This window comes from Patagioenas fasciata, chromosome 28, assembly GCF_037038585.1.
Source record: "Patagioenas fasciata isolate bPatFas1 chromosome 28, bPatFas1.hap1, whole genome shotgun sequence".
Taxonomy (NCBI): domain Eukaryota; kingdom Metazoa; phylum Chordata; class Aves; order Columbiformes; family Columbidae; genus Patagioenas; species Patagioenas fasciata.
Window position 1 is genome coordinate 902,595 of NC_092547.1, and position 26,664 is coordinate 929,258.

Below are 26,664 nucleotides of genomic sequence, written 5' to 3' on the forward strand. Positions count from 1 at the left end.
CTCACAGCAGGGGGGTTCACCCCAGCTGAGGCCAAATCCACAGCCGCCTCTGCTCTCAGCGTCGCGGGGCAGCAAGGCCGAGCATCGCGCTCCCCTCGCAGGCTTTGCACTGGGACCACAGTCACAAGCCACAGCAAGAGCAGAGCAAAGCTCCTCTCAACCCAGCTATGAGTAAGCAATCAAGCGGTATTAAAGAAGCGATGGACAACGTCCTCGGACACACGGTGTGAACTGTGGGGTTGTCCTGTGCAGGGACAGGAGCTGGACTCGATGATCCTTGCGGGTCCCTTCCAGCTCAGGACGTTTTGTGATTCTAAGTGAATTTGTTTGCTGGGGACAGGGGAAGCCCTGAGGGTGCTCAACTCTCAGTTCACCCAGAGCCTCCCAACCAGCTCTAGCCCAGCAGTATGCAATGGGAAGAGGGACCCACGCTTTGAGATTCTCTCAAACCCACTCCCCAGCACTGGAGCTGAACAAAAAGGTCTCCGACAACCAAGCCCAAGCAGGCTCCTACCAGTGGCCGTAGTCCAGGTGCTGCCGGACCAGCGTATGGGGCTGCACTGTCCCGTAAGCGTCCACCTCGGGCATGTTGAGATCATCAATGAAGTACACGAGCTTCTTGGTACCTGGAGGGCCATAATTCCTACCAGCCTTTTTCTCCAGAGGTTTCTCAAGCATACCTGTAGGGAGGCAGAGGTGCAAAGCTCATCTACTGGGAGAGCAACTGCTGCAAAATAAAAATGATTTCTCAGCCCAGCTCAATGCTGTGCTGTGTGTAGCTACAGCGGCCCCTCAAGGAGCTGAGATGTCCCCCAGCTGCAGCTGTATGAGGAGCAGCTGAGGGGCCTGGGGGTTCAGCTGGAGAACAGGAGCTGAGGGGAGACCTTCTGATCTCTGAACTGCCTGAAAGGAGCTTGGAGCCAGGGGGGTCGGGCTCTGCTCCCCAGGAACAAGCGCCAGGAGCAGAGGAAATGGTCTCAAGTTGCACCAGGGGAGGCTGAGGCTGGATCTGGGGAACAATTTCTTCCCCAAAGGGCTGTGGGGCATTGGAACAGGCTGCCCAGGGCAGTGCTGGAGTCACCAGCCCTGGAGGGTTGGACAGACGTGGAGATGAGGTTCTCAGGGACTAGAGTGCTAGAGCTGGGTTACGGTTGGACTCGATGATCCTGAAGGTCTCTTCCAACCAAACTGATTCTATGATTCTACAGTGCAGCTGGGAGCCCTGCAGGGACCCTTGGTCAGCACTTTGGTTTGACTTAAATCAGAAAGCTCTCAACTCTTCCTTCCAAACAAAAATACAACAAACTTCGTCTGCTACAAAACATGTCTACCTCAGAGCAAACAAGAGCTTTTCATGCAAGATAAAGCCTTTTGAATCTCTTCTGCATAATTTTTTAAACGAAATCTTGCTTGCAGAGGTGGCTGTGCCAGAGCAGTGAGCATCCCCTGCTGCCTGCCCCGGCGATGCGGCAACTGCAGCGTGGCCAGGGCAGCAGGCACTGGGCGCTGCGATGGAGAAAGGGAGACGGATGCTGTGGGCACAGAAGCCCACGAGCAAAGCTGCTGGTTTTGTGAATATATGCATCTTTTACCCTGTTAGACAAAAATAGGCGATCTCAGGGCCAAATTCCTGGACATCTTCAGAACAACCAACATGACACTTTTATTTAAATGCATCAAATAATCATAAGTTCCCTGATCTTCTCACCAGCGTTACCCAACCCTCCAGATAATGTGACAAGACTTAATTCCAACACGAGCTGTCAAATTACCACCTAGTTTCAAGTAGGGTCACGCACACGCAAAGGAAAGCACGGAGAGAACAGTTTCGCATTTCAAAGCCTTGGAAGACTTTAATTTGTTTTAGCAGAAGGCTGGGGTCATATGTTGCTCTAGCTCATAAAACGTGGGGAATATTTATAATCCTGGGCTGATATTTAATAAAAATCACCCCACGTCGCTGCACATCATGTTCTATAGGTTATTGATTCCTCTGATTGCAGCCCAGGCAACCTTTACTGTCTCAGTAAGTGGAAAAGCAAACGGAAGCAACGCTCCTCTGCCCAGACCCCGGGTGGGTTTTCTGCCCTGTGCTTACTCGAAGAATTTGTTTCATTAGCAGTTTTGGGTTGGCAACAGACCTATAAGGTGCTATAAAGCAGCACACGGTAAGTAGCAATTCTTTGTAATTAGGGAAGACTGGCAAATGTAAACGGGACTGGGAGTTTTTTTAAGCCATTTATTATCACGTGCAAAAGTTGTTAAGGAAGATTTCTATTCCGTTGGTTTGTTTCAGATCACAGACCTTTCAAAACGCTGGGTTTTTCCTGCTCGGGTGCACTGCAGACAGCTCGCCTTGCTCACCACTCAAAACGCAGCTGATTTCTTGTCACAGACAGTTGCTGCACAAAGGAATGGATTGTGCTACGGAAAATGATGAATCTTTCCTCAGCGGAGCCTCTCTCCCCGTTCAATAAAACCACAATATTTGAAATTTCTGGTAGCAAGTTAAATTAAGTGTTTCAAATAAGCATTTAATTTAAATTTAATTAGTCCCTAATTAACATATAAAATCAGCCCTTTTTGAGGTTAAACAAGTATGCAAGAGATTCATCACACTGAAATGCAATTACTGGGGATCAAGTGACATGTTCGTGGAAGTGGTATTTTAATTCAAAGCCGTATCTCACAATAATAATAAGGGGCGGTGTGTCTGTGTGAGATCCTGACACATACTCAAACCAGCACCTCAAAGAAACAGTCTGGACACCTCGTACCTTCTGGTTGGTGAGCAAGGGAGAGGGAAAAAAAGAACCCAAACAAAAAAACCACAAGATTTATTGCAATTTCTCTGAATGACAGAAGTCAGGGCTACATCTGATGGAGGGGCAGAGGCCCAAGAGGGCACGAAGCAGAGCGAGGCCCAGGGCAAATGCCACAGAATGTGGTATTTAGTCACAATAAACTACAGAAAATCCCCAAACCGGCCCCAGGTTCAGGCAGAGAGAGTGTTGGGCTCCTTTTAACCCCTGTGCACACGGCGCTTCTGGAAGCCACAGGATGCAGGGATGGGTTGAACAACAACTCTGCTTCCCCTAAGGGCTGCATCTTATACATCTCTGCAGCAACAGGCACCTTGTCTAAGGAACTACTGGAACTCAGGTTAGGATCTTTTTTAAGTAAGAAAAAATCCAAAATTACTTTGTGCCCATGTTTTACAAATTTAAAGATGTGCCTGCTGGGGAAAAGAATAAAGCAGCCAAGTGACAAACTACACAAAAAGGGACAAATTAACTCTAAAAAATGAGCAGCAGGGATCCAGGCCAAGCAGTATAAATCATGCTTCTCAATGCAAATCTCACCACCACATCTTCATCCACACACAAGACAACTTGCTCCTCTGTGCAGGGGAAGAAAATCACTGACTCAGCCCACAGCTCATGACCAGGGACACGGTGCCAGGTCTGCCTGTACAAATAACACCTGCACACACTCGCCCATCCAGCTGGAGACAAACGGCTGCACATTCACAGAATCACAGGATCCCAGGCTGGTTGGGCTGAAGGGACCTCTGCAGATCCCCAGTCCAAGCCCTGCTCACGCAGGGTCACAGAGCAGATCACACAGGTGGGTCCAGGCGGGTTTCAATGTCTCAGAGAAGGAGACTCCACACCCGCTCTGGGCAGCCTGGGCCAGGCTCTGGCACCTCCCAGCAAACAAGTTTCTGCTCATGTTCAGATGGAGCCTCCTGTGTTTCAGTCTGTGCCCGCTGCCCCTCACCCTGGCGTTGGGCACCACTGAACAGAGTCTGGTCCATCCTCTGACAGCCACCCTGAGATATTGATCCCATTGATCAGATCCCTCTCAGCTTCTCTTCTCCAGCTCAACAGCCCCAGAGCTCTCAGTCTCTCCCCATAAGAAAGAATCTCTAGGTCCCTCAGCATCTTTGTCCCCCACCCAGGCAGCTGGACAGAGAGACAGACAGACAGCCAGCCAGCCAGACAGCTCAGCCCATTTAGCAGCTCAAGGGCATTTTGCAGAGACCCCAACACAGGGAAAAAAGCAAAGGGGCACCTGGGAGGGAGGAGGGAGACTGCAGCCATCACACACTAGCAAGACCCAAAACCCTTCAGACCTGCCCCAGAAAGCTGCCGTGACTCCACGACACAGCCCCAGGTGACACAGCGTGGGCTGAGCCTGTGCTGTCACCTCTGCGAGTGGATCAGTCCCACAGGGCAACTTTAAACTCTGACACCTTCCTTAAAACATCTGCAGTGTCGGGAGCCCAGCAGAGCACAGACAGGGGCTGTGATGCTCATGGCCGTGAGCGTGTTCGCCCCAGGGCCACCTGGCCAGGAAAAACCCACATGGTGAAGGTTAAAACCTTGGTCTCACTGGTGCTGGTCCTGTAGAGGGAGTAAAGGGATTTCAGGACACTTGGGTCAGACCAAACTCCATAAAGGAAGTTATTTTGGTTTACAGTGACCCACAGCTGTTGTTCAACTCAAAACAAGCAAGGTTGTTTCATTCCTGATTAATAAATACATGTAGAAAATTATCCTCTCTCTTTAGGTCAACTGAAAGTGAAAATACCATTCCAAAATGAGTCACTTTTCAACAATTCCCTCTTTCTCTTCATCTGTGAAAAGACTACACAGCAGAACTGACCTTATCCTGGTCTCAAACTTCATCTTTCACTGATGTGCCAAAATCCTCATCAAAGATATTCTCATGGGCTTCCCCAGGTCAGAGCCTCCCAGGGTCAGCAGCCGTGTCCCCTGGGGCGGTGGGATGTGGCACCCGCTCCGTGGGAGCACACGGGGCTGCATCAGGATGCGGGGGACAGCCCAGGAACCAGCAGCACCTGCACATCCCCATTAGCACTGTCCTCACTGACAACTGGGATGCAATTCCCATCATTGCACTCTGAGGACAGCTTAGATCCCAGCCAAGCAACCCATTCTATTCAGCACGGGCTTAAATTCAAGCGTATTAAAGACACACCTCAAGTCAAGTACGAGCTGTGTGCTGTAGAGAACAGCAGCAGATTTAAGTGTGTGCTTTGCACAGCCCTGAACCAGAGTCCTGGTGTTCAGAATTCAATCCCTCATGTTGGGAAATGCCATTTTCCATAAAACCAGGAGTCTGCGGACCAGTGAGTTTCACAGTGGGATTTAAGAGTCAGTGGGTGCCAGTGCAGTGCCCACAGTGCACACCCAGCTCCAAACCCCGACGGACACCCCAGGAATTTGGTGACCTGCCAGGCAGAAGTCCCACATCTCAGCCATTGTCTTACCTTGCAGCATGGCAGAGGTGGTGTAGTAGTTAAACGGGACCTTCTTCACCACATAGGCGTCTGTATCCAGTGAGCAGAGCTTGTCCCCCACCAGCACAGACTTCCCCGTGCCGGCGTTGCCCACCAGCATCACGGGGCGCCGGCGCTCCAGGAGCCTGTCCATGAAGTACCGCACACGGACCGTCTCGGTGGTGGGCACCAGGCAAGCCTGAGAGGGGCAAAACGAGCAGGTAAGTGTACCCATCTGTGGCACCACCCCACTGCCATGTTCTGAGGAGACATCAAACTGGGAGAGCCAGGAATGAGTGCGGTGACCTGAGTTTCTAGATGGCGCTAGGAAGGGAACAATACACTGCTACCAACCATTCAAGTCAAACTATCTGTACAGACGAAACAATGACAGCGGGATGCTGAGAGCAACATCTGGATCTCCCCGCAAACACACATTTTGCTAAAATGGTAACAATTTTTACAAGTCATCTGCTCACTGTGGCACCTCTAAAAGGAAAGAAAGGCATAGCTGGCAAACGCAATTCACTACCTGCAGCAACTCTCATTTTTCGTCCAAATCATATAAACAACCCTATTTTCAGCCACGCAGAATGACGAGATGGTGTCTCAGGGACTTTGTCACTACGTTGTCCCACATCCTGCTTCTCTCTGCAGGCCAAACGCACCTCCATCCCGCACCCTGGGCACACCAGCCCTGGCTCATAGGTGTCTCTGAGCCTGCGCCTCATGTACATCACTCAGCTCTGGAAGATGGATGGAGGATGAGTCTTCACAGTCAAAGTACAGTAAAGAAAGATGGGTAATTGAGTTGTACTTCATAAAGAATGTGTCAAGGGTTTTGATTGTGGGGTGACAATACAACCATGGCAGATGTGTTGTTAGCCCCCTCTCCCCCACCTTCAGCCCCTCTCTCTCCCCCATTCCCACTCAGGACAGGTGATTGGGAGGGAAAGAAGGATAGATAGAAGAGAATTGGAAAAATTAAAAATGTTTTACTAATGCTACTAATAAGAATAGAGAAAATAATACAAAATATACAAAACCAATCTTGAAAGCCCCAGCAACTGCAGAGCTGGCACCTGAAGTCCTGGACTGGACTGTGCAGCCAACCGGAGCTGGATTCAGTCTGTCATGAGGCCTCAGTTCGCAGGGACGACCAGCAAGGTCCTCTCCTAATCTCGGCCATAAGCAAAATGGACGAGATCCTCGTGATCTCCCACTTTTATATGAAGTATTCACGTGAATGGGATGTTATACTCTGTTTGTCAGTTTCTTGGTCACCTGTTTCTCATTGCCCCTCTCGCGAGATGCGAATCTGTCCTTATCAATAACCTCACATTCCATTGCTATGTTTACCAAAACATGGATCTGGTTCTCCAGGAAAACGCAGCTGATATGAAGGTTTTACCTGACAGGCAAATTCACTAAAAGAGAAACTTGTTTTTAACAAAACCAGGACGGAATGCCATTCTTATTATGAAGTGCTTGACCTCGAATGAGACTTCAATTGAAATGCCTGCATACAGTCACTAAAATGCATGTGCTCTTCCCAGACAAAACACGTGCAAGGTTCACATACCTGTAAGGGCATTTCTGGATCAAATTCAAACTGAGGAATAAGTTTAGACCAAGGTTCAAACTTCTTCGTTTCTGGATCAATGTAGAAGTCAAAGACTGTGCCCTGAGAGGGAAACTTGATAGTCTTGAATTCTGCCACCCACCACCTGCTGAACTCCACTCTGTAGTCCACAAGCTATAAGACAAAAAGTGGAGAAAATACACTAATCTGGATCAATTAATTAGTAATGGAGAATGTTATCTATCCCAGTCCACCAGAGCGGGATTAGTCCTTAAAATATATTCCACAGCATAAAGTTCTTATCATTTTTCCTGCTATTAAGCCTAATTTTTCATTTTCTTCATTTCTGCTCATCAGTCCTATTTATTCATCTAAATAATTCATCCTCTGTGTTGATCACTCTTGGTATGTCTGAGACTAGATAGATGGATCAATTTGAAAAAGAGAAATACGTGCCTATGACTAAACAGACCACTTGATTGATTCTTGGTGCCTACTTCTTCCAACAGACAAGGACACAACATCCGTCTACATCTGTGCTCATGGTCAGTCACAGCATGCATACCAAAGCCTTTCCTCATCAATCACACCACTCTATTCAGAGTGAGTTGTTGTCTTCTGGCTTCTTTTCAAGCCACAACGTTTCAGACAAGCAGGACTGCAGACCCCAGCGTACCAAAGCAGCAGCGAGGGTCTGCCCCTTTGGCCCCGCCGTGATTCTGCGCTGCCACATTCCCCTCAAAGCACCCGTTTCCTTGCTTTTCCCCATTGTATCTTTCTACACATGGAGATTTTGGAGCATCTGAATTTTTTCAACTGGGGTGACAGTTTTGCTTTAGATGCTGGGTCAGGACTCACAAAATGTGCTTAGTCCCCTCCTCTGCCCTAGGTCTCCTGTATGACATTGGGCCAGCCATTCTGCCCAAACACCTTCCCATGTGGACAATGGGAACTGGAGAGAGGTGGAGGGGAGGAGGAGAGGAAAATTGCTGTGAGAAAGATGTTTGTGAAATACCGGACGCATCATTTAGCCCGTTTTAACAGCACAGTTTGTTCCTGGGGTGTCTGCGGGTCTCTCCTCCCCATAGCCATACAATGTGGGGTCACCAACACATTGTCCATAGGCTGCTCGGCCTCCATAAGGAAACCTGGGTTTGTTGCTGAACTGAACCAAGTGTCCTCCATAAAGCCTCCTGAGCCACAGTCCCTCAAAAGACCAGTGGATTTGAAAAACACATTAACAGTATCCACGATTTTGCAGACTCATGCTATTCAGAGAGGCAGAATCCCTGTAATTCTCCATTCTCCTGTTGTTATAACTCCTCAGCAGCGGCAGCAGAGTCGCCCGCAGTGGAGCGGGACGTGCGTGGCTGCTAAAAGCTTTCCCACAAGGGTGCCCTTACCCCGCACAGCCAAACCGCCTGCAAGCGCGCTGTGCCGCGCTGCCCGCCCTCCCTGACCCCGCGGTTAAATGGAGCCACTCCAGCCCCAGCTCTAGTGCCAGAACGGTGTGGAATTCAAACCACTTCCTTAATAAAAACCCCATATGGATTACCGCTAATTTCAGAGCCAGGAAATGGCAAATCTATCATCTGTTTTTATACAGGGGCCCCGCTACCCACCAACAAGCACCGAGTAGTGGGAAGCCTCCCAGACTGTTTCTCCTGACATTTCGGCCGCGAAAGGTCAGCGCGAAGGGCACCTTCGGTGGAAAGCAATAAACAGATTTTATATTGGATCATTTTTCATCAGGCTCCCCATTGCTCGGACTGCTGTATCCTCGCACTCTCAGCTCTGACATTTACAGAGCATCGCGGGCAGCAACGCACAGCCAGGCTCCCGGCGGAGCCTCCCGGAGGGTCGCTGTGCCTGCAGCTGCTCCTGCAGCCCACCCAGAGCCACTACCGCAGGCAGGAGCCCGGCCTGATGCACCCGAGACTGACTGTGCGGCATGGGGAACACAGCGGCCAGCTGCCACAGCACCGCACACCAGCATACTTGCGCTTGTACTGCTGAAGCAAAGACAAGTAGTGCTTCCCAGGCTTTATTGTGTTTTGTTTTGTTTCTTTAAGTCATCCTAGACTGGCAACACTAAGGCTGAGTATTTCCCAGCTGGCACATGGGAAATGGAGGCTTCACAAGGACCAAGGAAGCTGGTCTCGCACAGGTCATTCAATGGTCACAAGGTGTGATGGCACCAAGTGAGCACCCAGCTGAGCTTGAGCTGTGTTGTTCAGCACTTCCTGAAGCATCTGATCCTTGGCATGGAGCAAATCTGAAGAGACCAGCAGACACTCTAGGTCTGGCGTTAAGGTACATGAAAACACACAAAGAGACCCCTGGGAGCGCTTGAGCAGCCATCAAGAACGGCAGTGCCTCCACCCGAGCTGGGGAGGGGTGTCTGGTGTTACATTCGTGGAGAGACCTCCCGCATAGTCCAGACAACACAGAGTTTGACACAAGCCCAGCGGAGATCAGACGTGGATCTCCAAGCCCTTGACAGCAGTGCAGTGTGGGCAGACCCAGACATCAGGACTACACACTTTAGATCTGAGGATAAGGCGTCCTCTGACTAGGGGATGCAACCACCCAAGAGTAGGTGTGCCCCTGTGGCCACGAAAGTCAATGGCACCTGGGGTGCCTTAGGAAAAGTATGACCAGCAGGTCAAGGGAGGTTGTTCCTCCGGCTCTGCTCTGCCCTGGTGACAAAACACCGGCTGGTTTGTGTTATGTAGCACGTCTACCTGTGCAGTCAGAAGGCTGAAAGACTGCTCCACTGATACATCCATCTGATAAATCAGTCTTAATTTGATCACATTATGCACATCCACAGGCTTCTATAAGTTAACCTTATGTTTCTCCCCAGTGAGATGCATCTGCATAAGCAAACATCCCTCCACCTTTACCACTGACCCCTCAGCTGTTCTCTGGTGGTGTTACACCCTGGATAACGAGGCCTTTCGTAAAAGGAATTGTTGTGTTTCTAGTTTATTATCACCTATATGAGAGCCCCAGGAAAACAGCATTACTGGCATAGCACTATGTTTCAGAAAGTATGAAGAAATCAAAACAACACAAAACCACACAAACAAACTGTGTGAAAGATGCTGAAGAGGCATCTTCCGTCTTACCTGATCTCGAAACATTGATCCACCAAAGGCCCAGACGGCAGCAAAGACAAAGTAAAGTTCATAAAGCTCCTTGGGACAGTCAGGAGGTGTGTTCTCCTCTGCCAGGAGACATTCAAGGAGGTAGCACAACATCTGAACCATACTCTGTTCAGGAATGGGAATAATCTTCTTAAATCTAAGGGATGGAAATTAGAAAGCAATACGTCCATCACAACCCAGGAAGACTAGAAATGCTCTTTCAGAATACTGGCATTCTGCTTGTCAGCGGTACGTGTCCTATTCCCAGGTACAATAAAGAGAACACCCATTCTCACACTCAGACCCGCTGGCACCGGCACATACACAAGTAATAACAATAATCAGAAGTTTCAAGCATTTTAAAACTTTGATCTTCTTGAAAGAAGCAGAATGGAAGACTTGCTAAAGGCAATGATTTCCTGCGAGCACGATGAGTTCAAAAGCGGTCAAATAGAGGAGTAATAAAATAAACCCTTTCATCTCGCCATTTTACATTCATTTAAGCTACACTTACAGAATTCCAAACTAATATTGTAGCTGCACTGAAGTCCTCCATAAAGTAATTATAGCTATTTGAAAGGTTGGTTCTACGATTTCTGAATTAAGCAAGCTACCAAAACACTCAGCTCAGGGTTGCCTGCAGCTAATCCCGTGGATTTCACGCTCTGAGACAATGTTCAGCAAACAGAATGGGAAACGTCCGATTGACTTTGCTACCAACAGTCAAAACCAACTTGGTCCCACAGAGAGAAGTTCCCTAGCACAATGTTTAAGTCCTGATTCCAGACCCTTCTGACACATCCCCCTTTTGGCTGACATCTCCCATGCTCACTGATTTTTCTTTTGTTTTTAAAGGAAAGTGCAACTATAGGAAGCAAGTAGAGGATGGGAGATGCTCCCTTAAGTTTTCTGGGACTCTACTTTGGCCAGTCCTCACCACAGTATGAGAAAGAGAATGGTTTCACATGATGATAAGCAAGAACCACATGACTTCCCTGTGGACACTGCTTTAAAGCCAAATCAAGCCAAGAAGCACTAGGACCCTTCCAAATACCCAAGTTCTTAATGAAAAATAACTTGTGGAGTGGGCTCAGGTCTAGCCTGACACATCAGGAGGCTGAAAAGCTTTCTCTTTGGGATCTGCCGGAATTATTTTCCAAGAGATAGAGAGTTGATACAGGAAATACAATAAAAATCAAATCAAAATCAGATGAAAACCAGATCTGACCAACACGATACAGGCAGGAGCGTCACTTTGCCCACCTCGCCCTGCTGGTTCTCTGAGCTTAAGCCAATGATGCTCAGGGCTTCCAGGGGCAAGGAGGATCATGTGCAGCACAACCCAGCGCAGCACAGCTGGGCTGGACAGTGGCAGGTGTCCCCATGCCCTCACCACGGGTGACACAATCACTCATCAGATGGTACCTTGTTCTGAGGGTGTCCAGGCAAATGGGCAGGTACTTATCAAACAAAATGGTCAGGCTGGCTCTTTCGGACTGGATCTCTCGCCTGTCGATCCAGCTGCTCACTGGAGGATTCCAGCCCAGATCCGACGGGTTGATGTACAGGATCCCTTTAGGCCCAGGGTAAGAGAGAACATATAGTGAAGACATAGCAGAAACTGTTCCTTTCTTCCAGCAGAGTTTACCAGGTACTTTCACACAACTAAAACCCTATCAAATATGACGGGACGTCCCATTACCTGCCCCCTTTTCCTGCCCCACTGCAGAGTAGAAACATGAACAGTGAAGAAACTTCACCCTTGAAACCACGGCGCTTTTCATGACCTTGCCCTAAATTCAGAACATTGTCTTGTCTGAGCAGTTTCATTGCTCTGGGCCCCATTTCCCCATGTGTAAAACTAGGGGACACCTCCATTCCCTTCTCCCATACTTCATGCACTTCTTCAGAAGATCAAGAACTCTTTGAGACAGATACTGTCCTTCTCCTCATAAAGTCCATCCAAAGGGCTTTGCACAACAGGAGCACTCAGCAACGCTGAAGCCATGATCACCCACCAACAGCCAGAGTGCTCTGGGTAAATCTCCAGGATGATGACAGCTCCACATGTGCATTTGGGGTCAGGATCCTCAGTTTGTCTGTCAGAAACCTGCCCTGTCCACCCACGGCCGCTGTGATCTCAGGTTGGGTACTTGCAACAGGAGTCAAGTTGGCCAACAGAAGACTGGTTAATGGCACTAGATCCTCCTGGGTTCACGGCAAATCCCAGTGCGGAGCTCAGGCCAGGACTCACCCGCTCGGGACACGGTTGCTGGGGTGGCTGTGCGCAGGTGGCTGATCTCAAACACCAACCGCGTCGTTGGGTTCAGAGGGATTCTCTCATTGCTCGCCAGGGTCAGCACCTGCATTGGGCAGACAGACAGACAGAATGACATCTTCCCCAGGAACAGGAATGAAAAGCATTCAGCACTTTGCACTAAAAAGCTTGGTTGCTGCCAGCACAGTTCCTTGAGGGAATGCAGCTGATTTCCAGCAGGCAGTAGAACTGTCTTCCATGACTCAAAGGAACAGCGCTCCCTTCGAGCGGCGGAAAAAGGTGTGGAATTATGACCCCACCCTATTTTTGAAGGGCCTGGAGTTACAATCAGGACATCTGTGATTATCCATGAGCCCAGTTCCAGGAAGGGAAATTACAATGAAACCATGATTTGAGCTATTTCCCCTCATGCACCATTTTCTATATGTGATATTGTTTGGTGCATCTGAAGAAACACAACCGCATTATTCTAGGAGGTGTTATTTCAGCATCTGCATTTTTAGGCTGAACCATGCCATGCAGTCAAAGAATATCTCCTTCTTTAACTTATATTCATTACCTTATTATCATCCATCACAGTATTAAGAGACTCAATCCACATTGGATCAATATCTCCATCTAGTACCATCCACTTGGGACCGTCATGCGTGATGTTGGCCAGCTCTCGCATGATTGATGAAAACAGGCCTGGGAGGGTGACAGGAAGATGGTGATGAACACTGAACTTGACACCTGCTCTAACGGTTTTCTCCAGCAACACAGTAAAAATTACTCTAATTAATGCTTTCCTCTCAAACATGCAAAACTCTATGTGCCTATACGTAAATATTACTATATCACAATACGGTTCTAGTTTGCTTTAAAGTGAAAAAAGGGTTATCAGTTATCACTACTGAAAATGATTGCAGACCTACGCACGAGCTTCATTCCCACCGAGAATCATAAGGGATAAGAAAAATGTAGAGTAGCTACTCAAAGGCAAAAGGCGGCATGAGTTATACAATGCAGAGAAAACCACCTGAATATGCCTAGGAAATCCTTATAAATATTTTTTTGTGGCTCAAAGTATATCAGGGCAATCAAGATGCATTAAACGCTGGGTCATGGCTTTAGTGAGACTGAGGGGAGAACAAGCACAGAATGACATTGAACGACAGAACAAAATGTTGGTAAAATCAAGGAGAGAGAGGATACAGAGTCTCAAGGGGAGTAAATAATGAATGTTAAGAAGACCACGAAGGCTGGGAATAGAGCAGCAGCACTGCAGAGCAAATGAAAACTCCACAAAACTATTGCTCTCCTCTGCATGTGAAAATACCTCGGGAGATGCTGGTCTTCATGAAAAAACATCAGGCAAACATTAAAAAAAAGCCTCTCTTCCAGTGAATTGTGACAAGGACTCTTTTTTTTTTTCTTTTTTTCTCCAGGACAAGCTATTTCTTTGTGATCCAGATCAGGAACAGCTGGTGGCACCATCTGACTGAAGACAAAGCTTGTGCTCAGCAAATGCAGAACGGCTCACCTGGAACAGGTGTGTGATCCCGAGACTGGGTCAACAAAAATAACGCTTCAGCGCCTCTGCCTCCAGCCAGTTCCTTACGTGTTGGACACGCCTTGGGAACCACTCCGACATTATTAGCATCAGAAACAGTTGCTGTCTCAGGGCATCAGGGCTTCCCTCGGATACACCGCGGCAGCGGGGAGAGGAAAGCGCCTCTGTCCCGACCTTGTGCATCCACAGCACACGGCTCTCTTGGGGTTTAAAAGAAGAGTTTTGTTCTGCAAAGAACACTTTTGGGATTCCCATATGGGACCTTTTACCACCTAACATGTAGGACCTTTTCAACTTCTGATAATGTGACAGGATAAAACTGGGGAGCGGAAAAGCAGGGGCTGATCTGTAAGGGAACAGGTCACCTCTTGCTAGGCTGTGGTGAAGATTGCCTTGCTGGTCTTTGACAACATGAAACAACATTTTCAGGAATGGTTACTGCAGAAAATACCTGCCTTGAAAGCTCAGGGAGGAGTGCCACTATTTCATTTAAACCATCGCAGGCCAGAAACCACTGGACAGTCACCTGTAAAATGTCCCTCCTGCTGTTCGGTGTCACCGCTGCCCTCGATCTGCAGCCACTGCTGCAGCCAGTCTGCACAGTTCAGGCTGTACCCTGCACGTCCCTCTGCCACTTTGATTTAGGCTCCCTAATTACAATTAGAAAAAAATTAACCTGGCATTGGAGCAAAGCAGGGGGTCGGGAAGGGTCCATGGCGGGGCCAGGGGAGGTGGGTGGCAGCTCATCTGCTGCTGTGGATGATTCATGGTAATGTCTTCCCTCACCTCCCCCACACCTCCCAAACCCGCCGCACACGTAAATCGAAGCTGCCTTTATGTATCAGTCACAACCCAACATTTCCACTCCAGATTTTCTGTAATCTTCCAGCAAGTTTGAAATGTTCCTCAGGAGTAAGCAGGATCAACAGCTTGGCAAACGCTGGTGTGCTACAGAGATCGGGCAGCCATACTGAGTGGAAAAACTGACGTTAAGGCTGCTGTGCGTGCTATCAGCAATGAAAACCTGGGGATGGGACATTTTTTGGGGTCCCAGTGCACACCACAGTGCAGGAGGGACATCTCTTCCATCACTGGTCCAGCCAACTCCCAAAAACTGCCTGCCCCACTTAGGAACTGGCAAGTGTTGGTATTAATGGGCATTAAAATTATTCTTAGGGCAATAGGATCAAGTAGGCTTATGCTATATTTCCCATTTGAAGATCAAAGAGCTAAAACATCCTGTGTATCCTTTCAACAACAAACTGTCATGTGGCTGTAGGCAGCAGACAAGCACCTGGGCTCTCAGACCTGCACATGAAGAACCAGTCACCCTGCTGCTGCTCGGGAAATTCATTAAAAACACCCGTCTTTATCTACATATTTCAGACATGAAATGACATTTACCGTCTTTCCATTCTCTTGTTGCTGGGTTAATGATGCCAAAGAGCTCATCATTGGTGACTGCCTTGGGGTTGAGGTCTGTCCAGACAGGACGTCGCTTCATTATCTGGTAAGTCCTGTTCAGGGATCTCATCACCTGAGACTTGCCCGTGCCCGCGTTACCCACCACGCAGACAGAGTGCCGGACCGTCAGCAACTCCTCCAGCTGCACCACCTGAGAAAAACACTCCCAAATTTTAGACAAAGATGCCAAACTGAAGTTCAGGTCTATAAAATAGGTCCCACTGGGCCACCTCTTTAGAAAGACGTGACCCTGAGACACAAGCAGATTTGACAATTGAGTTTGGTCCAGCCACTCTAATCACAATGGGTGAAATCCTCAGCCTGCAGATAAACTTTCAGCGCTGTTTATACTTGACAACCACCACCTGATGAGGCCCTGCTCTCCAGGGGCTACACTTTCATGAGCCTACAAAAGTTGGCCCCTTTGGAAGCCCAGAGACTGATCCAGTGCTGACTTCAGGAGCAGGTGCAACTGCCTCAGACCCAGCACAGCTGACTGCCCTCCAGCGAGATCTGCCTGCAAGGACAATGCTGTGCAGAGCTCTCTTTGTAGAAGCAAAGCTGTTTGAGAAAACCCAAATGATTTGATGGCGATGTGGGTGTAGCAGAAGATCTCTTGGTCTTACTTTGAGCACAAAGTTGTCCTCAGCCTGCAGCCGGAGGTCCAGCACAGCCTGCCTCACAAACGACTCAAAATTCAGGTCACGCTTCCGAGGCACATCCAGTGCAGGGAATAGATCCCCAATCAGCCCCATAAACACCGGCACATCATCCGTCACAATCTTGGGGATGTTGAAGTCACGAAGAGAGCGCATCAGAACCTGGTCTTCGGGTCGCTCTGGGTCATCTCGCTTGAGGGAGCCAGCAACAACTAGCACTGACTTAATGGCACGCAAGCCCCAGTCGTAGTGATCCTACACCAGAGGGAGAAAAAAAAAGAGGCATGAGTTTATGCTTAGACAGTACCATGTAGGGTGAAGAACCACCATTCCCAAACTGCCAGACTAGTAAGCAATGAAAATACATCTAAATCTGTTATTTGCATTGTGGCCAGAGACCTTCTCCAGCCTGAGTGACCTGGTTTCCATCTCAGTAGGTGAGATTCCCGTCAGGGACAGTATTAAAGAGTCAAATAATTCAGCTGTTCAGACCATCACATGGGCTCACAGTTGGCAGTAAGACAGCAGCAGGATTTGCACTCCAGAGACCAAAGCAATTTGTTTCACCTAAATCATAAAGCACCTATAGCAAGGCCAGCCAGCCCCCTGCATCTGCAGGAGCCACCAAGGTGAAAGGCTTGTTAGTCCATTATGAGGCCCCAAAGACCCAAGTTTCTCCACCCTGCCCATCACAAGATGACAAGCCTGTTTGGTCTCAGAGGAGGTCCAGGAATAAGGGGTCAGTAAAGACATTGCTGAAAAAGTACCACAAAACGGCATGAGAAGAACTCTCAAGCCAACAAACAACTGTTCATATTTCTGTCCTGTTAACACCCTCCAGAGCACAGCTCGACAGCTGACTGCTCTGTGTGGGAGGCCATGGCTTCCACCAGGCCCCTCAAGGCACAGCACCAAGTTTCTGCGACAGAGCATATCCCACCCAGCCTCATGCTGGCACAGCCAAGATCAGGTTTGTATCATCAGGAATCCTGATTCAGGTCTCCTCTGGACCCAGCTTCGATCTACACAAATAATGACAAGGAAAAATCTGATTTGCTTTGCACTGACAGTAACTCTAACAAGACCTGGAACCAGCCTAAGGCTGAACTCAGAGAGGGACACCATAAACCCTTTGCAGGCAGGAGAATCAATAGGAAGAGACTGGAAAGCAAAAGGTCACTGAATACTACCCCAAACATGGTGTCATTTAAACTCACTGAAAGGTCTCCCATTAATGCAGCTGGTCAAATGCTTTTGTCCCTGCAGATGCTCCAGTAAAGCAGTCTGAAAATCTTATTGCTCCGATGATCACCAACCCTCTCCTCCCCCAGCAGCCAGTGCAAATGCAGTCATTAAATAAAAGCTGTGAAACGTTAGCCATGGAGCTGAGCAGCACAGTGCCATGTTTCTGCTGATTTTGGAGATTCATCATACCACTCAGCCACAGAATCAGGCTCACCTGCTTGGACAGGAGCTCTTTGCAGAGTTGGTAGAGAGTAATGAACTTCCTGGCTAACACCCGGGCCTCGATGAATCCCTCAGCCACCAACATAATTTCACAGATCAGCTCAAAGTCTGGCACAACCATCGCACACGGCCTAAAATGACAGGTGAGGAGGCATTGCAGAACAAGTATTTCTTGACTACAGGTCTTACAGGCACCGCATTTGCAGCTTCATCTTCTAGGCCTTCTTTTATGAGCCAGGTCACCCTCTGCCTTCCCCACGACAAGGGACAGAGCTGCTTTGCCCTGCCTGTGCGTGCCCAGACCCAGGCCTGTTGTGCAAGGCTTAAACTACCTGCGAATGCCCTGTGCAAGTGAATTCCCCAAGGACATGAGGTCGAGCCTGGATGTTCCAAAAGACAGTTTCTGCCAGGTCACAAACCCTGACCTGGACTCACCTGGAGAGAGCTTCTAAATTCTCAGGTAGCTCTGTTCGCCCTGCGTAACCAGGGTTCATGGTGATGAAAATGCCTACTGATGGTACTAAGTTGATGTCTTCTCCAAGAAAATGGAAGGATTTCTTCTTCTCCCGTATTGCATCCTGCACGCTCTTCACCTAGAAATCAAGACAGTACTATAGTATCAGCGTTCACTTATGAAAAACACATCAGACAACGGTGCTTCCTTCGTTACTCTTGGCCTCGTGACAAATGGGGCTAATCACTGTTTTATTTTCTACCGGCAGCATAAAGCTTTATACACTGTTTGGAGTACATCAGCATGGCAATATCAATTTCCCATCTCAGTCAAACTCTGGCAAAGCAGAAAAAAGAGCTGAAGAGAGTGGAAAGTCAAAATGCAAAGGAGTTGCAAGACTTCACACCTTTGCTCCATGAGACAATGATGAACGTGGGTCAGGAAGAGCAACTCAGGAGCGGGAAATGTCCCCAGCACTGCCTGCATTCACCTTGGCTTTTGACATCACCTGTGGGACACTGCTCAGCACATCTCACAGCAAAAACACCACCAGAGGCTCCACCATCTCTGAACCAGCCAGCCCAGCAGAGGTCTGATGTGTGAGAGAGACACAGGGCAGTACAGGTATCCACAACACAGCCAACACCCAAACGCACTCCCCAAAGTCTATCACAATATGGGCCCATTATTCCCTTTACCCATCTCACCTCTCCCCACACAGCGTTGCTCTTCAGGACATCCCAAAACCCTCCTGTGCCTGCTCCGTTCCCTGACCAGGCCCAGAGAAGGGGTAGCACCTCCCAATAAGCTTGGCCTCAGCTCAGTTGTAAACTGACCACTTGATATCACTTTTAAAGATTTTGGGACATCAGATGTTTGATTTAAAACCAAAACCAGAAGGCAGAAGCTGTAAAACCTCTCCTAACACCTTCACTCACTAATATTATATTGTTTTTTATATTTGCCTGATTGCAGCTTTGTTCTGCTCATTCCTCTCCTTCCGAAGAGTTCACCTCTCTGCAAACAGCACCTCAGCGAGGGGCAAATCTCTCTCTATTCACCGCTCTAACCTCACTACTGTTTGCCATCTCAAAGTAAAGCAATTAATCGAATTTTTCCCTGTAAGGAACCATATCGACATCAGCTGCATGAGTAAGACAGCCAATTAAACATCGCCATGGTAACACTCCTAATAGCAGCCAGGAGACACCATGACGGAATGACGGCCGTGCCGCTTTCTTCAGCTGCCACGCTCCAGCCAGGAGCGAGGGAACCATCAGCAGTTGAGTCATTCCTGGGCTTCTTTTGTTCAGCTTCCCTTTTTATTTCAAGATCCTCAAAGACTTTTTTTCAATGACAACTTTAAACTAGGACCTGACGGAAGAGAAATTGAGAGGGAATGATACATAAACTCTTGTACCTGCCTGGGGCTTCTCTGGGATGCCACATAAGGTACCAATTATGAGTGAAACAGATGAGAAGAATGAGGAGTTCATGGAGGGGTTAAGAACAATGTCTTTGACCGAAACATTTACAGAAGTGTAGAAACTTCTGAGCTTTATATCTTTCTATAACACTGAGCCCAAAAGGGAGTCCAGGAACAATTCAGCACCTCAATCAGATATTAGGATCCTAAAACACGCACTCAGCTGACAGTTGGATCCTGAAGAACTTGGGCACTTTGGCACCTCAGTTTTCTGCACTGAAGCCCCCCAAGGCTTCCCCTGTATAAAATAATGCCAGGTTTCCTCATGGGCTGGTAAGAGGAGGGGAAGGAGGACGCGAAGTGACAGATTATATATATAAGCACGAGAGCACAGGACTTTCTGGCACGATGGGGAGGCCAGTCTCCCTTCCAGCCCTTCTCCAGGGATGCTGCTGCGCTTCACACGAGACTCACCAACACAATGCACTGAGCAGCTGAACTACAGAGGAGATGAGAAACCATTCGCCAGGGGAAACACCCATGCCCAGCTGGGCACCGCTCCAATAGCTCTGTCCCAGGTTTAATCCCACGGTGTCAGGGTACCCTGGGCAAGCGCGTCAGCAAGGGCCGCAGATCTGCCCCAGATTCCAGCTCCCGAGTGTCACCAGCTGACACTGGCTTTTGGGAGCACCACGGGGCTGCACACATTCCTCCAAGGAATGGTGCCAGTTGGCCAGGAATACCTTCCAAAGCCACTTGGCAGAGCTGTCGTTACAGACACCAGAACTAAATCCACAGCCATATAGTTTTGGAGACAGGTTAAGAAAATTAATCCTGAATGTATTCCCATTTCCTGAGTATGACACACAACCTGTGCCTGACCAGGGGTGATAAGGAACCCCCAGAAGTCCAGCGGATCTGCCCCAAACACCCCTCTTCCCCTCTGTGAAAATTATTCCCTACATTGCAGACTGAGCAGCCGCAAGTCAAGGCAGCTTCTCTGTCTTGAAACGATGTGCTGCAATTATCTCACAGCAGATTAATGACACGAGTGCTTTCCTGAGGAGGAACAGGTACAGAGCCATGGTGCGTAGTGGTCTGGGAAAAGATGCTACAAAGAATTGTCTTGGCACAAATGCTGTAACTGGGGCAAGAAAAGTGACAAATATCTTTGCAGCACGTAACTGCGACATCTTGGCAGTGCTGTGATATTCATGTGATTAATCTTGAGATCTAATCCCACACCTGCCTATACACAGAACTGAAACCGGCAATATGCAATTGCCATTTTTACCCTTGCTCCAAAGACTGCAGAATGGCTCTGCTCTGTTTGTATTTATTTATGAGTGTTTCTCCACTCACCTGTACAGCAACCACAGAAAGGACCTCAACTGAGATCCTGTTAAATTCATCAAAACAGCCCCAGGCTCCCGTCTGGGAAAGGCCTTTGTAAATATTCCCACAAGACTGGAAAAACAAAACAAAAACAAAGATTACAGGAGTGAAATCATAAATGGAATCAACTCCAGCAAAAAATTGATTTTATTTCCCAGCCTGTTTATTTATAGCAATTTACAGTCTATTGTGGGTATTTAGAAAAGTGCATGGAAACAGCAGGCACAACTCAATTATAATATTTATAGCTCTGCGCAGCTTGCCACTTTATCTGCTAATTGCACTTTCTCGATATATCTGTGCACCAGTTTCATTTAAAGGTCACTTGTGCTAAATTACTGATGGTCCCGTTTCCTGGGAGAGCCCACAAGCTAAATGAAATACGATCCGAGGCTACCAAAATCACTGTACCGTGCCAGACTGGCAGAGAGCAAGACTCAGCCTAATGATTCAGTGCTCTGTAGCGGCTGAAGGTTCACTATGTTTTGGGTTTATTCTGGGAGAGGATCCTGAGAAAACCAGGACAGGTCCCTCCCCGTGCCAGGGGCTGCCAGGTCGCGAGCACGCCGAGAAGAAACGACCAGGGTCCAACTATCAGCACAGCCTTGGTCTCAACTGAACAGACCAACATTTTTGAAGAAGTACACATGAAATCTAACTCCAGAAAGGAAGGGAAATGCATAATGAGGCAGAGAAGATAGTTCGGGTCTCTGCCTCCTGAAGAACCTTGTGCAAATCTTAGAGAAGGAACGGGAGGAGAAGGAAAAGGCATTCAGCTTAAAGGAGTGTAGCAGGGATTTGGAGAGAGGTGATCACAGAATCCCAGCCTGGTGGGGGCTGAAGGGCCCTCTGCAGATCCCCCAGTCCAAGCCCTGCTCACGCAGGGTCACAGAGCAGATCACACAGGTGGGTCCAGGCGGGTTTCAATGTCTCACAGAAGGAGACTCCACACCCGCTCTGGGCAGCCTGGGCCAGGCTCTGGCACCTCCCAGCAAACAAGTTTCTGCTCATGTTCAGATGGAGCCTCCTGTGTTTCAGTCTGTGCCCGTTGTCCCTCACCCTGGCGTTGGGCACCACTGAACAGAGTCTGGTCCATCCTCTGACACCCACCCTGAGATATTGATCCCATTGATCAGATCCCTCTCAGCTTCTCTTCTCCAGCTCAACAGCTCCAGCTCTCTCAGTCTCTCCTCACAAGAAAGAAGCTCCAGACCCCTCAGCATCTTTGTAGCCCACTGCTGGACTCTGTGCAGTTATTCCTTCTTAAACTGGGGAGCCCAGAACTGGACACAACTCCAGATGTGGCATCACCAGGGCAGAGCAGAGCGGAAGGAACAACCTCCCTTGACCTGCTGGTCATACCTCTCCTAATGCACCCCAGGTACCATTGGATTACTCTCATCCTTCAGGTTTGCTCGGGCCCTGAGCATCCCCAGCCCCATGTGACCGCACTGCAGCCGAGGTGGGAGCCATACCTTGTAGTCCATCTGCTCGGAGCAGTTAAACACGTACACCATGATGCCCAGGGCTCGCCCCAAATCTTTCGTAGTCTCCGTCTTGCCAGTGCCCGCAGGGCCTGCAGGTGCTCCGCTCATGGTCAGGTGCAGTGACTGGGTCAGGGTGATGTAACATCTTTCACAGTGAATGATGAATGAAAAAAGGAAATATGTCCAATAGGTCAACTGTGGGCTGCAGGGCAATAGCACTAGAGCATTGCACTCAGCAGAGCCTCTCCTCTGAAAAGCTGTACGTGAGCAGGGGTCATGTCTGAGCTGAAAGCCTTCTTGGCATTAATTACCACCTCTGCTCAGCTCTGTTTTCTCCAAGAGATACTCATCTTCCACCAAGGTCTGCCCAAACCTCTTCATGTCCAGCTTGTGTTCTCTCTGGATCCTCATACAACTCATGGATATTGGGCACATCTCAGGCAGTATGAGAAAAGGACAGCTTTTCTGGAAGACCTGTCACTGACAGAAACCTGCTCAGGTGGCCTATGAGTGAACCCAACTCAAAGCTGCAGCAAGTCCCAAAGTTTCTCCATCATGTTGATGATGGACACTGGGGTGGTGTCCACATGTGAGTATCTATACTACCTGTATAAGCCACAGAGGTGTAGTCAATATAGCCAACCAAACCTGATGATACCTGGGGGCTTGACGCAGCTGACTAACACAGGTGACTAGAGCCACCTGAGATGCTCTTGGTTGCTGAAATGTCACATAGGGTGGAGAGATATGACAAGGGGTCCATAGGAGACTTTTACACTTCTGGATTGGCAGCTGGAAGCCAGGTGGGACAACACAGAGTATCTCAAGTAACCCTAGGTGTCCCCACTGAGGCAACCAGGTAGATGTCTGCTTCAAGATGGGATGAAAGCTCTCTAGACTCACCAGCTTTATGGACTGCGGACATCTTGTGCACAGGAAGACACCCACAAGTGTTTTAATGTGTGAGCTGAATCCCACCCAGGGATCTGATGTACAAATTCCCCAGAGGGTACCACCAAAAACCAGATAAGAGTTAGAGCTCGACCACTGGAGTGCTGGGACATGGGGACAGAACAAGAGGGATACAGGTGTCTGAACTAAATCCATCTTTGGTTGGCATCTCTCTCTCTACCTGTGTGGCAAAGCCCAGCTATGACATTGTGTCCCAGGGACTTACCTGTCGGTCAGCAGAGTGATCACAAGCCGAGGGGTATTGCCAAGGTATTCATAGGAGTACAGGAACTGGGCGTCACAGATGTTGGCAAAGCAGTGCCGTTCCTCATCTGACCATCTGTGCCGGAGCTGTGACAGCCAAATGAAGGCCTGGGCATTGTCCACCTGCAACACACCCACAAACACCATCACAGGAAGGCCGGGGATGCCAGACACATGCAGCTCGGGGGCCAAAATAGCGACTGCTATAAAATTTTCATGGGGGATGACTGGTCCTCACTGCAAGGCAGGTGTGGTGAGGAAGGCCGCCTCCTTGCAATGCGGTGAGAAATGTCACCTCCCCATCTCCCACCAGTAAAGGGGAGGAACCAAATTAGTGACCACATTGGTGGGAGAGGAAAAAATTAATGGCCAAGAGAAAGAGCCTTACAAAAAGACTCCTGAATAGATTTAAGAAGCAGCAAGTCATGAAGAAGGTCTCATAATGCAACCAGAGTGAGAGAAGGAGCAGAGGCCATCTAGACAAGGAAGAGGTTGCAGACAGCACCAAGGAAACAGACTGGGGACAGGTGGACAAAGACAGGCATGGCCAGCGCTCTCTGCACAACCAGCAGGCAGGTCCAGATGCATCACTTCACCCCAGGCTGGACCGAGGCACCACTGAGCCCAGCTGAGCCTTGAAGACAGAAACCCTGTGAGCAGCCTGGCTGCCTCTGAGATGACACAGATGAGGGAAGAGCCACAACCCAATACATTCAGGGCATCTTCCCACCCACCTGCAAGGCTAAACACTTGGCATGGTGTCAGGGACAGGGGAGTAGTGTGGGAGAGGTGTTGCAGGAGAAGGGAGTCCCACATAAGTCCCTGTGGCCCCACACCAGACAAAGGACGCTACAGAGAACAAAGCTTGAATGCTTTTTCTTACTTTCTAAAGTCAAAACTGAGACTGAGTCCAGCAGCCTCCCAACACACCACCATCATCCACCAGCACATGTCTTGGCACCAGGACGCAGTGCCGCGCTCTCACTCCTGGTGTGAATCTGCAGCAACTACAAGTTGGTGTTGCAGGGCCATGACACAGCACAGCTCTGCAGGCTTACAGGGGCTTTCTGCACACTTACTACAAACATTGTAGAAATAAATTTAGTCATACGTCTCCCACTGAGACCGGCAGTGATCTGAATGGCCAGTGGTTGGGCCCCCTGAAGCCCCCTCTCCAGCACCCACAGAACTGTGCTGAACTGCCAACACCAACCTTCTGTGCTATCATCTTTGCCACCACATCCCGAGCATGCACGTCGATGGTGCAAATGGTCATGATTTTCTGTCTGTCGCCCTTGGAGAGCTGCCCGATCAGCATGGTAACGAGGGTGTTCAGCTGGGTCACTTGCTTCTTGTGATATTCCTTCATCGCATTCTCGTAGCCTTCCTCCACCCTGGCAAAGGCAATCCCAACCTCGGTTGTCCACCAGATCTGGGTGCAGCAAAGCGCCACCTAGGGAAATAGGCTGGTTCAGTATCAGGGAAAATACCAAAGCTTCCTTATGTTCAAGAGTGTCGGATCCACAGGGAGATCAAGGATGAAACATCCGTGACATGAAATTAAGTATTTTTTCATACAGTAGTCACAGCAGACAGTACAACAAGGATCTGCTCCATGACATTCATTTAAAACACCATATCAGTGATAGACACATTTAGCAGCTAGTTATAAGTAAATCAGCACCTTTCACATGCCTGACACAGCAGAGGAGGAAGAGTTGGAGACCACGAGGTTGTCAGAGGTGCATCTGAGGGGCTCTTCACTCTTATCAGGCCTCACCACTTTGCCTTCCTGCTGCACCTCTCACTGCTCTGGCTGTACAGACTGCACTGCCCAAGCCCCTGGGCTCTGTCACCCAACCAAGAGCCCCAACCAGAGCATGGAGCTCAGCCTGAAAACTCCATCAGGAGACCGCCAGGATAAAGGACAACTCATCCTCCCTCTCTCCTGGATAGCAAGGTGGAGGCCAGAAACATGCCTGTCCACAGCTGCTGAAAGAAGGGAAGGGCAGGACTGATGGGGAACCCAAGAGCTACCTTTCCACGAGCCAGCCCGAGTGGTGATAAGAAGCAGTGGCAGATACCTGGGCAGGATAGTCAAAGAGCCATTGTTCCCTTGGTTTTTCCTCATAAGCCATGACGGCTTCTGTCATCTCATCTCTCACAGTAGCCCTCATGCTGTCTAGTACATGACTGAGCCAGACTTCAACCTGGAAAAGAGATTAAATCCCAGTAACACATTTGCTCTTCTTAAGTGCCTTTGGTAATTAGTGAAGATAGGAAATGAGGCAAGCATCTCAGTTCTCTTTAGACTGGACATGAGGGAAAGGTTCTTCACCCAGAGGTGCTGGACACTGAACAGGCTCCCAGGGAGGTGTCACAGCCCCAACCTGACAGTGTTCAAGGAGAGACTGGGCAACGTCCTCAGACACACGGGGTGACCTGTGGGGTTGTCACTGCAGGGACAGGACTTGGACTCCATGATCCTGGTGGGTCCCTTCCAGCTCAGGACATTCTATGAGTTAACCAAACCTCACAGCCTCCTTCAGACTGGGTAGATTTGGCTAATTCTGGTACTGTAGGATTAGCATCTACTTCCAGACACCAAGAACAGAAGACAGATTTTTTTCTTGAACTCTAGCTACAGGAGGAACCAAAATGAACTCCGTCAATGAATAATTTGGTCAGGTGTGTTCCACCTCCAGGCCATGACAGAATCCCTGGTGGGATGTGGGCAGTCTGCCAGCAGCAGAAGAAAGATGCTGCCAAACTTGGGAACACAATTCCTGCTGAATTTCATATTTCACAGGCAAAGCCCTCAACAAGAAGACAGACTGAACGCAGCAAGCTCCATTGCTGGGGAGCTCAGTAGCCGGTATTACGTACTTTAGCTTCCTGTAATAGACCGTGCAGAAAGGTGAAACTACCAGGATAGATAAGCTGAGCAGTAGCTTGATTCTTACATTTCATACTTTCACTCGTGGTATGAAATAATGAAGACTTGAGAAACAGGTAAAAGGCCTTCTCCTGCCAAACACACCCGTGCAGAGGTACTATGGAATAGCTTAGTCTCTTTTCAGTCTGCATCCCCTCCCTCACCGAGGATATTTGTAGCAAGCTTTAAGACTAACCTTCAAAAGGTCTTAGAAAAAATCAAATTAAAAACCTAGTCAGAAAAATGGCACAGCTCTTTCTCTCACAGTGGACTGCGACATCCACGTCCCCCCTTAG

At 48.9% G+C, this 26,664-nt stretch overlaps 1 protein-coding gene across 1 annotated transcript in view; it reads right to left on the reverse strand.

Annotated features, from left to right (window-relative positions):
* Positions 1-495: 495 nt before the first annotated feature.
* The window catches only part of LOC139825775 (dynein axonemal heavy chain 9-like), a 35,708-nt gene continuing 9,539 nt past the window's right edge, over positions 496-26,664 (reverse strand). The window contains exons 6-21 of the mRNA XM_071799960.1: positions 25,518-25,643; positions 24,647-24,886; positions 23,396-23,556; positions 22,207-22,363; positions 20,699-20,803; positions 17,892-18,049; positions 17,449-17,587; positions 15,957-16,244; positions 15,271-15,481; positions 12,874-13,001; positions 12,291-12,399; positions 11,462-11,609; positions 10,019-10,193; positions 6,888-7,061; positions 5,297-5,504; positions 496-680 (exon numbers count right to left, since the gene is read on the reverse strand). Coding sequence (XP_071656061.1) covers positions 511-680; positions 5,297-5,504; positions 6,888-7,061; positions 10,019-10,193; positions 11,462-11,609; positions 12,291-12,399; positions 12,874-13,001; positions 15,271-15,481; positions 15,957-16,244; positions 17,449-17,587; positions 17,892-18,049; positions 20,699-20,803; positions 22,207-22,363; positions 23,396-23,556; positions 24,647-24,886; positions 25,518-25,643 — 2,697 coding nt within the window. The 3' untranslated portion in view covers positions 496-510. The remainder of the gene's footprint in view (positions 681-5,296; positions 5,505-6,887; positions 7,062-10,018; positions 10,194-11,461; positions 11,610-12,290; positions 12,400-12,873; positions 13,002-15,270; positions 15,482-15,956; positions 16,245-17,448; positions 17,588-17,891; positions 18,050-20,698; positions 20,804-22,206; positions 22,364-23,395; positions 23,557-24,646; positions 24,887-25,517; positions 25,644-26,664) is intronic.